Source organism: Genypterus blacodes, unplaced genomic scaffold (assembly GCF_046128005.1).
Source record: "Genypterus blacodes isolate CSIRO-AG114 ecotype Tasmania unplaced genomic scaffold, CSIRO-AGI_Gbla_v1 ptg000129l_1, whole genome shotgun sequence".
NCBI classification, from domain to species: domain Eukaryota; kingdom Metazoa; phylum Chordata; class Actinopteri; order Ophidiiformes; family Ophidiidae; genus Genypterus; species Genypterus blacodes.
Window position 1 is genome coordinate 1,603,206 of NW_027466931.1, and position 12,426 is coordinate 1,615,631.

The 12,426-nt window shown below is 44.8% G+C and overlaps 1 protein-coding gene across 1 annotated transcript; it reads left to right on the top strand.

The window, feature by feature from the left end:
• Window positions 1–4,303: 4,303 nt before the first annotated feature.
• Window positions 4,304–10,061, top strand: LOC143010614 (uncharacterized; the record flags this gene model as incomplete). The annotated part of the gene is made up of 11 exons (XM_076162985.1): window positions 4,304–4,385; window positions 5,441–5,615; window positions 5,850–6,388; window positions 6,987–7,033; window positions 7,149–7,258; window positions 7,360–7,652; window positions 7,730–7,801; window positions 8,270–8,366; window positions 8,628–8,757; window positions 9,019–9,153; window positions 9,401–10,061. Coding segments are annotated over 11 exons (1,878 nt in total), but the record flags the coding sequence as incomplete, so codon positions are not given.
• Window positions 10,062–12,426: the final 2,365 nt, after the last annotated feature.

The following is a 12,426-nucleotide window of genomic DNA, read 5'->3' on the forward strand; positions in this document are numbered from 1 at the left end:
AAGCTAGTCTTAACTGGACAAGGAATGTAAATTGCACAGAACAGTTTAAGCCTTGGGCTTAAACAGCTGACATACAGATGACAGTTTATGGCCGTTATAAAGTGAACTATTACCCTCAGGATGGTCACGGAGTGTTTACAGGGGTCCCAGGTGGTTTGTCAATATCCACTGAACGGGTCTTTTCTTGAGTGACAATCAACTGTATAAATACGTCTGAAAGTCAGAGTTCGGGAGCGACTCATTCCGGCTGCAGAGTCTCTCACAAGCGCTCCATGGTGCTTGTTATGATGCTGTACTTTGTATAATAAAACCCCATTATACAAGCAAAGACAGTGTCAGCGGAGATCCTTCGTTCCTTCATCTTCACATCTTCGCGTCATCGGGAGGCAGTGGCTCAGTGGGTAGTGAACCGAAGGGTCGCCGGTTCGAGCCCCTGCCGAGGTGCCCCAGAGCAAGGCACCGAACCCTCAATTGCTCCCCTCTCTGCGAAAGGTGGTAATGTAATGTGGGTCGCTTTGGACGCTTTTGGCGTCTGCCAAAATGATCGTAGTGTAATGTAATCCAAGACGGTTTTCACTCGATGCCCCTCAGAAACCAAACCCTGCGCCCTCCCTGAACGCAGCACATTCGACATTTCCCCTCGTCTGTGAACGCATCTCGTGGCAAGACATGAAGACATGACGACATCACACGGAGCGCTATTCAGCTGAATAAAGCCCCGGCCAGGTAAGCGGTCATCCCGATAAATGCGCTAGTTATAAAAGCGTCTGCCAAAATGATCGTAGTGTAACGTAATGTAGTCCATGCAACCCACTAAACGCCACACAGTGGCAATGAAAGTATGGCATGTAACTGCGCATGACATATCACTGCGCATGACATATCACTGACACATGACATATCACGGACACACTTTAAAAGCGGCACTTGGAGCCAAACAGCACACAGCGCGCTGTTTGACTGAATAAAGCCCCGGCCTGGTAAGCTGTCATCCCGGCGCTAAGTTTAGCACCGGCCAGCCTATTAGCTTCGGTTAGCAGGTAAGTGAACGAAAGCGACAGTGTTACCAATTCCTCAGTAAGGAAAGTAGCCATTTGGCTTTTCTAAATGTCGCTACACGAAGTCAGTACAATGTCTCTCTCAAAGGGCTTTACAGACCCACAACATCGCTTAAATTCCCAGCTTGGCAGAGCAGACACGCCGACCGAGCTCGTCCGGCCTGCGGCGTCTATTTGGAGCGGTGCGGGGAAGCTGCGAGCTGTGAATGCCGTCTGAATGTCTATCGTGCTATGGTAGTTGAGACGTTCAGATCAGCAAGTTTGTAAATGCGTCTTTCAGTTCTTTCGTAGTTTAATCAAGATAAAATCTGGCCAAGAGTTGACTGCAGATATTTGCTTGCGTTGGGCAGGCGCAGAACTTATCAATTTTCTAGAAAAGAATCTAAACATAAGTTTACATAACATAAGAGTCTGTAACATACAAAGAATTCAAAGGAAACGTCAGTACCAGCGCAATGTATTTAACGTATTGATACTACAAAAACTACATACCACTACTATATCATTGTTAATAAGTATAACTGGTATAACCTGGCCAGAGCGCACACATTTCCTTAACATTTTCAATATTTTCCTTGACAATACAACAACTTAATTCTCATAATATGACATAATATGACCCTACACCGAAAGTGACAAGCTAAACAATAATCACATTGAAACTACAAGCAACTGCCTGGAAAACTCGGTTTCCATATTCAATTTCATTGTTTGTATAAATAGATAAAAAAAATAATAATCGTTTCACATTTATTGCATTGCAACGTATGTGTACTTCTCTCCACTAGATGTCACCCAATTACAAATGAACGCCTTTATAAATACAGTCAAACACACCTCACTGAAGTTAGAGTACAGAAAGCCCTTTGAGACATTGTATGTGATACTTGGCTATGCTAATCAACTGACTTGACTTGACGTGCCTTTGTGCGCGCCGGCCGGCCGGTGTGCGCGCTGTCATGTGGAGAACATTGAAGGCCGTGTAACTGTTACACCACTTAAGTCCACTTTTGGATATAAAGAAACTTTTATTAGGCTATGGCTTCGACTCCACTCACTGTGTCCCCTCTCATAGGGAGAGGAAGATGATCCACATCCTGCTGCTCATCATCCTGATCCCCTACACCTTTGGTGAGCTTTTACAAGATATATTATAAACATTCTCAGTGACTAACTGCATATTCTAGTCTCTCATTTGTAATACAGGCAGATTAAAGACCTTGTATGTAAGACTTACGTTTTCAAATAGGACATGGAACCTAACCAGGCTGAAACAGAGAGACTCTAAGTCAGGGCTGTCAGACTCTTTTCTAGTCCAGGGGCCACATTCAGCATAATTTAAACTCAAGTGGGCCAGACCTGTGAAATCATAGCATAAAACTATAATTGAATGTAAATGGACAACTCCAAGTTTCTCCCTTGTTTTAGTGCAAAGATGTACAAGTACATATTGAAAATGTTTACATTTAATGAACTATCTTTTTACAAAATTAAGAACAACCTGAAATTTCTTAAGAAAAACAAGTGCTTATTTCAACAAAAAACAATAATGACAATACGCTATATATAAAACGAGGTCAAGATCTATACATTATTTTAAATGTACATACATTTCCACATCTGTGTAGAAATGTGACCTGAACTCACTCACTAGGAACACAGAGAGTTTAATTCTAGGATGGATACATTTGCTTTCACTGCCAACAATACAGGAGAGCAGCGGAGAGCAAATATAATTTCAAGAAGATCCAAAAGTGCAGAAAGCCGTCCACAGATGGAGATTACACGGAATAATCATTTACTAAAATATGCAGAGGATCTATTCTTGGACTTTAAAAACAAATGTGAAATTGCTCCACTACACTCTTTAGCTTAAATTTGCCGTTAATGTCTTATAATTTTCACACTTTGCAAAGTCATACCACGGGCCGGATTGGACCCTCTGGTGGCCCGGTTTTGGCCCACTGGCCGTATGTTTAACACCCCTGCTCTAAGTGAAGTCTGCAGGATCAAACTCTGGTCCTCACCTTGTCTCTTTCTTCTCTGACAGGAACATTTGTAGTGAAGGTGACACAGACTCACTATGAGGCAGAAGAGAGGCAGAACATCACCATGGGTTGGAATTTCCCGCCTGTTCTCTTCAGTTTACTGAGCGTCTTCTGTGTAATGGCCAACCCTGATTTGTGTATTTTTCATCTACGTAACGGGGAGGAGGTCCCAGAGTCTCAACACCGGCAGTTTGCAGGACGTCTGCAATGTGACAAAGATGCTTTAAGAGAAGGACGCCTCACCATTCACCTGTCCAGGCTCAGGACTGAAGACTCTGGTGATTACCTCTGTCAGATTCACACAGCTGATGTCAGAGCTTATGGACAAAGCAGGCTCAAAGTCACTGGTAAGTTTTTCCTCATTAAAAGTGGAACATTCACACCAAGGTTTACTGCCGGACAGTCTTTGTGTACAAAATGTATATTAGGTGAAGTCTTATTTAAAGGTTGGACAACTCAAAACCTAACACATACACTTCCTGTTAACACTTATGAGACTCTTTGGGATCATCTGCTGCTGTAATCTGTTTGGTTATTTACTTATTCATATATTTAGTGTTTCAGCGACATACAGTATGTTGTTCAATCTCGTTATAGCAGCCAAGAAGACGACGGGCCCACCTGAGCCCCCCAAAGTAGAGAGCAGAGGAAGGCCTGGTCTCAACGCTGGATTCATACCTGCAGCTCTCTATGTGGCTACACTTACACTTGTACACACTATTACAAATGTATGAGAGAGAGAGAGAGAGAGAGAGAGAGAGAGAGAGAGAGAGAGAGAGAGAGAGAGAGAGAGAGAGAGAGAGAGAGAGAGAGAGAGAGAGAGAGAGAGAGAGAGAGAGAGAGAGAGAGAGAGAGAGAGAGAGAGAGAGAGAGAGAGAGAGAGAGAGAGAGAGAGAGAGAGAGAGAGAGAGAGAGAGAGAGAGAGAGAGAGAGAGAGAGAGAGAGAGAGAGAGAGAGAGAAGAGAGAGAGACTGTCTGTCTGTCTGTCTGTCTGTCTGTCTGTCTGTCTGTCTGTCTGTCTGTCTGTCTGTCTGTCTGTCTGTCTGTCTGTCTGTCTGTCTGTCTGTCTGTCTGTCTGTCTCCTGAGTTATGTAATGAACTAATCGGTCTCAGCTGGGCCTGGTGGGAAGAGGGGCCTCCCTAAATCCCCTATTTAGGAGTTTTGGAAAACAAACGCGCGCACACACACACAGATAGAGAGGCGATGCTGGCGAATATTTGTGTGATTTGCTCACCAACTATGACAACACCAGAAAACAATTGTTGCTAAGGGCAACTCGTAAGTTGGTAATACAGTTTTCTTTGAAAGTCCATTTAATGTGAGATTTCAGTGAATAGGATGGATGGAGGTTGCTGCTATAGTTACCATTACATTACAATCATTTGGCAGACGCTTTTATCCAAAGCGACTTACATTACATTATATTACCACCCTTTGCAGAGGGGGGAGCAATTGAGGGTCCGGTGCCTTGCTCAGGCACCTCGGCAGGGACTCGAACCGGCAACCCTCCGGTTCTTAAGCGGAAGCACTACCCACTCGACTACTGCCTCCCTACCAGCACCGAAACACATATTCACGCCCACAGAGCGGTTTATTTTGAAGATAACCAAGGCGTATCATGGAAAGAACAGTAACACGTCCCTCACTACTCAAGATAGAGAACATGCAGAGAGAAAGATGGATGAGACTCTGTGTGTATTTGTGTGTGTGAGGGATTGAGTGACTATGTATTCATCATGTCATCTGGACAATCCAGTAACATTGTGGGGACTCACCTGCATTATGAGGACATGAATCCACCTCACATCATGTTTATTGTGTGTTTCAGGGTGGAGGCTTCTGTGCACTTTATCACTTTTGTGATAAAGTGGTGGTGAATTTAACCACTTAAGCACAGAGGAAAAATACCAATTTTACACTCTGCATGTTTCTTGTTATACTGAGCTCATTCTGGCGGTCAGCGTCGCATATAATACATTGCTTGTTTCAGGAGCATTCATGTTCATGGGGAGGCACGTTCTTTGAGGAAGAACAGTCGCTTTTCTCCTTCCTATCCTTTCCATTTGTCCAGTGCCATGTAAGGGAACCTGGAAGTCCCCTTAATCATCTTTTTCTTCATGGCACACTGTAATAAGGGATTGAATTCAAAGGGTGTTAGTTGTTTTGGTATGAATCCACACATAAACATTTTTGCTGATTGACAAACATAAAGTTAATGCTCCAAAGGTACGCTCCATTGCCCGAATTCCCTGCAGGACAATTGCGGCTAAGTGCTTTATTTATTGTAATTTTGGTCAATTATTTGGTCACTGCTCTTGTTTTTGCAACTCGAGAGAGACTTCCTGTCTCTGGCTCCACAACAACCACAACCAGCAGCACTGTCCCCATCGCTGTGGCAACCAGGTCTGCCGCACCCCCTTATGACCCTGTGAGCTTGGCACACCTGGAGACTGACAGAACCACAGAAGAAGATTACCTGTGGTTATCGCACTGCCAGAGTCACATCAGGTAAACACACGCAGCCTCAAACACTGGAAACCAACGCAAGGGAGTATGGGTAGAAAGAGAGCTACTTAATCATATTTTCTTTGCTTTTTCTCACTTTTTCCGTCCCCTTGGTTCCTCCTCCTCTTTGGACACTGATTACAATGGCAACCTCTGCCCAATTCCCTCCTCCTCTTCGTCCTCATCCTCTTCTCCATTCCCTTTATCCTCCTCCTCCTCCTTCTCCTCTGGTTTTAGGACGGCCCCTTGGAATGTTTCCACAGTGTCCAGTCCTCTCAGCCAATTACAGGACACTAGCTTGACCTCTAACTTCCAGCAAAAGGCGGGTAGATCTCGCTGTCACCCCTCCCCTCACCCCAGGAAACACTCCCTGGACCTCCATCTACGTCCTGTGGGGACATCGCTTGGTGATGACATGCACACACACTCTGGCTGGCATTCAAGTATCCACTCAAACATTATCGGCGGCTACCAAATCCCCCGTCCAGCGTCCAATCCCCTGCCACGCCCTGCGCACTGCCTTTCCTCCACCCCAAGCGTGGACTCCCAAAGGCAGGCAGAGCTCCACGCGTCCACTCCAACTCCACCTCCACGGCCACCAAAGCCTCTGGCCGTCGCAGCCCAGGGAGAGAGCTCAAACAGGGGCTCGGCCACACTTCCCAGATCCACCTCTGAGTCGGAGAGGAGGGAGGGAGGGACGGAAGCAGGTGGGGAAAAAGTTGAGATGCGGCTGCCGAGGATTAACACTGCTGCTACACCAGGCTGCACACAGACAGGTAAAGCAAGCAGAGTTTGTTGGGACATAAATTAAATAAATACTTTTTCAATTTCAATTTTCAACCCACAAACATTTGTTATAGATGATTGTTGTCACATTGATTGTTAAACACAACTTAAAACTAGAGCTAAATTGGTCCTCATTCTATGCTCAATTGTGGTCCATACCATGCACAACAATGTTTTTTCCACTTAAGTTGAAGGTTTAATTTCCACCCCCAACTGTCACGTTTGACTTAAGCACTCTATCCATCTCTTTACCCCCTTATTGTAGCCACTAGATCCAAATGCCAAATGCTCACTGAATGCATTTTTGCCCTTTCTTCCTTTTGTTTTTATATAATTTCTGTATTGCAAACATGCAAACGTGTTCAACGTGACCCAATACTTGCGTCTCCCTGCAGCAAAATGTTGGGAACCACTGGATTATGCAATGCCCACCTCTGCACTAGATGGTAACATGGTCGTTTATGGCATAAATATAATGTTTGAAAACCTAACATAAGTAATGAAGCGACAATGGTGAAACACTACAATTATCTGAACTACCTATATGATGTTTCTATATACTGTATATGTATTCTGTGTGTGTTTCAGGTGGTGACGAAGCGTTTGAGTTCAACGAGAGCTTCAGCAGCTATTTTGTAAGTTAAATCTGATAAACCTCAAGAACAGAATACGAGAGATTATAATCACTTCTGCAAAATCACAGCAAACTGTCAAAGTATCATTTTTTCTATGTGATTTCCTCTGTCTCAGATAAATAAAGGCTTGGTTCCTCTGGGGAGTGTTTGTTGTGAAGAAGGCGATGTGGATGAGAACTACGTTCCCATGAGCGCCACCCCCACCGAGCCTCCGGTAGCACCAAGGTTATTGAAGACTCATGACTTTATTTTACGCTGTTTCCACTAATAGAACCAGAAGCTAACTTCAGTGTTGTCTTTCCTCATTTCTCCCTCTTTTGCTTCAGAGTTCCTCCACCTTCTTCCTCTGTGAACTCTGACCCCTGCTACCCCAACTACGTCCCAATGACCCCTCTCTCCACGAGCCTTCCCTCTCACCCACCCCCCGGCCTGTGCGAGCAGGCTTCCCTGGGGAGGCAGGTACCCCCGCCGGCCCATATGGGCTTTCGGAACTCCCCGCTGACCCCCGTCGCTCCTGTCACCCCGCCACTTCGAAAGAATCCAGTGAATGCTTCTGGTGGAGCCGAGGTGGAAGCGATGCCCCCTCCAGTCCACCGCAACCTGAAACCACAGCTGATAGGTGAGGTTAACTAGTGATTGTGTGATATCGGTGACTAAAACTAATTTGTTGACTCATCGTTTGTTGTGCCACCACAGGGGTTTGTGCCACTCCACCTGTGAATGGAAGTAAAACTCAGACTGGTGGAGAACCGACACACAAACCCAGAGGTACAAACTGCTAGCACAGCTCACATATATTCAGATATGCAGATGATGTCTCCTTATTGCTTAAAGATAATATGAGGACAGCAGAAAAGTCAATGACATTTGCTTGTGTTAGTCTGTTAAGATGATCAGCTGATGGTTCAGTCTGGCAGTTCTGCTGTAGGATCAGGTTGTGGTCCTGCTTATTGCATGTGAAACTCTGGCACTCTTTCACATCCTGAAAACGTTCTCTCTTCTCTACGTCCTTCAGTCTTTCTCTTTGAGGTTCTCCCCAACAGCCATTTCTCTTTCCTCTCGCTCTCCTTCAGTCTTAATTATTTGCCTGCTTCCACTTTACTCAACAAGGCTGCAGTCCAGACATACACAAACACACACAACACAGGTTTAGAAACAGTATTAATTGTACTGCACTCTCTCTCTCTCTCCCCCCTCTCTCTTGCTCTCTCTCTGCCTCTTCTCTGTCTCTCCCAGTGAAACCAGCTCCTCTGGACATAACTCAAGTGCAGCAGGAATGGCAGGAAGTCCCTCCCCCTGTCCGCTCGCCTGTCACTCGAACCTTCACACGAGAGTAAGCGTGTGTGTGTGTGTGTGTGTGTGTGTGTGTGTGTGTGTGCGTGCGTGTGTGTGTGTGTGATATATAATGTGTTTTATGCAGTGGGGGAGGTAAATGTGTGTCAGAGCATAAAACATGTGGCATTTTGAACAAGTTGTTCTATTTTGATGTTACACTGCCCTCGTGTGGTGGTGATTGATAGCTGCTATCCATTACTACTTAATAAGTAGGAAACCGCACCAGCAAATATAGAGTGTGTGTGTGTGTGTGTTTCAGTCTGTCCAGTCTTCAGTCAGTCAGGGGAAGCTCGGCCCACAGCTCCTCCCCATCGTCCGACTCTGATGACCCTGATGACAGTTACGTCGCCATGACAACCTCAAACCTCAGCTTCAGCGCTGGAGAGCAGGTAATAGACACTGTATTTCCTGTCTTACCTCTTCCCTTCCGTCTTTCCTTTCTGTCTCCTTCCAGACATCCTCCATTCCTTCTCTCCTTCCCTTCCCCTTTCCTATCTTTCATCCTTGCATCTCTCTATCCTTCCTGGGTTCCTGCCACGTTTTTGTCTTTCTTTCACTCAATCTAGAACTAACTTGGTTGTCTCCATCTTCTTGTCTTCTCGTGTGCGTGTGTGTGTGTGTGTGTGTGTGTGTGTGTGTGTGTCATTCAGTCTCTGAGACTCATGCTGCACAGGCCCTCAGAGGGCGGAGCCAGCAGCCATTTACAAAGGCCAGCCAGAGGCGACAAACAGGTGGAGTACCTGGACCTGGACCTCCACACTGGCCGAGCGACACCTGCGAGACAGGTACCTTTGCTCTCTTTCTCTCTTTAGCTCTCTCTCCCAAGCTGGATGAACCTTTTTTTAAGGTTTAAAATGATTGATTGATAAGTTCTGAGCCTGACACAGACAACAGAACTTATTTAACTATCCTCAACCGCTGGATCAAAGGTCCAGAAGATCCATCCCTCAAAGATGATAGTCCAATCCGGACTCCTGTCATGCTGATTTTTTCAATCAGCCCCATTTCTGGTTTGCGTCTTTGCTTTTCTAGAAAAATTGCACAGCAGACGGTGGGGCAGGGGGCAATGAGCGCGGCGATGAGCGCGGCAGAGCAGGTGAGGGGCGAACACGTGGCCACCATGCCCGCGTGGACTACGTGGTGGTGGACCCTGAGAGGACGAAGGCCCTACGGAACACCAGAGAAGCATGGCATGATGGGAGAATGTCCACAGAGAAGGAGAAATGCTAGAGACACAAACACACATCCACAGCAGCCACTGTACAATCTTCCGTGTGTCTTGATGATAATTCTACCCTTGGATCTAAAGTTCACGACTAAATTACAAAATACTTAACCGACTTCCTTTTTCACATTCACACTGTTCTTCAGGTACCATGATGGCTGTGGAAGTTTGGAGCATTTATACTTATCGTTGTTTCAAACCAATGAGATTGAGGAAGTTTGAATATCATGCATATTTACAAATGAATGTCAAATAGTGCCAATTGAAAACAGCAGCAACTGCATTCATTTTAAAATCATACAGAGTATCATTATAATTCTCTGGATTGTCCCAGATGATGAAGGTAATAAATAACTGCTGAGTAATCTTTATTGATTATATCATGAAAATGTAATTCAAGCGAATGAAGTGCCTTGAGATAACCTATGTTGGTTTGGAGCTATATAAATAAAAGTTGAACTGAATTGATTTTTGGTTGTCCTGAATGAATTAACACCACACATCATATTTAAACGTCCAATTTGTTGTCTGGTAGTTTTTGTTGCACAGTCTGAGGTGAAGTCTCAACATGCAGCTTCTCTTGATGCCCACTAAATTGAAACATTGACTCACTGTTGGAAGTGAAAAGACAAGACCAAAGTTGATAATTTCATATTTTGTAATGTGTGTTGATAAATGATTGCTCTTTAAAGTGTCACGTTTCATTGACGGGTGTCTCCAGCCTCCCATATTGCCCAAATTAGGATTTTCTATTCTATTGCAAGTAGGCTGTGCTACCTGATTATGATTATTCAGGGTGAATGTTCAAAAACAGTTAGAAACCTTCTTTGAGTGTGTCCAAATTACCCAGATGTCATCCAGATATCTAGAATAATGATGCCAAAGCAGCGGCCTCCCATTCTGTGGTGAAAGTATTGGATTGAAAACTTTCTTTCCCTGTTGCCATTAGGTTAGAGGATTGCCCCTCCTGTCAAACTCCGCCTTAAACTGAAAATGTGATTATAAAAGACGCAACACGCACACGTAATGGGAAGTTTGTTCATTTGTTCTGTTACAAAAGCAGGCATTCTTACTTTTGTTTTATATTTGAATCAAACTTTTCTTTTAATTTACCACAAAAACAAATGAACAACAACAACAACTGTGCTTCTGTGGAAAAACTCCACAATAGCCTTTACCTTGTCCAAGGTTGTTTTCACCACCTTCAGGGTAAAAGCTTCAGGCCTCTTATCATCAGGTTTAATGTATGCGCCAGACATGGGTGGTGCATGGGTCCACTTCAGAATGTTTATGGCTTTGGTGATGTCTGCAGCATTATCCCTCACACAGCACACCACTTTGTCCTGTACTTGCCACTCATTTGCCACTCCTCATAGCTCCTCTGCCAAGTTTTCTGCAGTGTGTCTGTAGATGAACTCAAAACAGTCCAGCAGGCAAGATGTCATCTTGTAATTTTCAACAAAGTGGCAAGTGACAGACAGGAAAGAGCCGGGGGTTGTGGAGGTCCAGCAGTCAGTTGTCAGGAAAACTGATGGAGCTTTTTTCACCCTGTCTTGCCATAATGCACGTTCTGTGTCATATAGTTTTGAGATCATTGTACTGGATGGTGTTTTTCTACTGGGTAGAGTGTAAGTGGGATTTAAGGCTTTAACAAAACTTTAAACTTTAAAACCTTTGTCCTCCGCAATGGAAAAGGGCTGAAAATCAGTGGCAACCATTTTGGCCAACTCCTCATCAACACTATGCTGTTTGGCTGGGGTCATCTGCTTTGTTATAAACTGACTTCTATTTGCTCTGAGTTGCAGTAGGAGGGGTTATACTTGCACTACTAGTCGATGCTGCAGCAGTTGTTGTTGGTTTGGGACCAGACACACCAGGGTTAGTAGACGTTGAGCCAGCTTGCCCTCTATCCTCCAACTGCACTGTGGGATGGATAGTTCTGATGTGTCTGTGCAGGTTTGTGGTGGAACCTGCTCTTACTGTTATTTTCATTTTACAGTGAAGGCTCTCTGCTCTGCTATTTCCTATATTTTTAAACTACAGCCAGATGCTGCTTCGTTTACGGGTGTAAATGTACGTGTTTTTCCGACGCACTCTCCTCCTCACCACTGTCTGCTGTCTCACTCACTAACTGAGGGGACGGGACAGACGGTTTTGCCCTTTTTTGTTTTTTTTAAACGGCAAATGTAAAGGTTTTTACACAATTCGGCGCCGCAGAAACTCAACCGATCGCTGCAGAAACCTACGTTAAAGTATCAGCTAGTGTGGTATATTTTACTGTGATCTAGCATCTCAATAAGAACATATATTCATTCTACTAGGGAAGGCCTTACAGCTGACAATGGACAAAGGGAAAGTGGACCTCAAGCTAGTCTAAACTGGACAAGGAATGTAAATTGCACAGAACAGTTTAAGCCTTGGGCTTAAACAGCTGACATACAGATGACAGTTTATGGCCGTTATAAAGTGAACTATTACCCTCAGGATGGTCACGGAGTGTTTACAGGGGTCCCAGGTGGTTTGTCAATATCCACTGAACGGGTCTTTTCTTGAGTGACAATCAACTGTATAAATACGTCTGAAAGTCAGAGTTCGGGAGCGACTCATTCCGGCTGCAGAGTCTCTCACAAGCGCTCCATGGTGCTTGTTATGATGCTGTACTTTGTATAATAAAACCCCATTATACAAGCAAAGACAGTGTCAGCGGAGATCCTTCCTTCCTTCATCTTCACATCTTTGCATCATTGGGAGGCAGTGGCTCAGTGGGTAGTGCTTCCGCTTGGGAACTGAAGGGTCGCCGGTTCGAGCCCTTGCCGAGGTGCCCCAGAGCAAG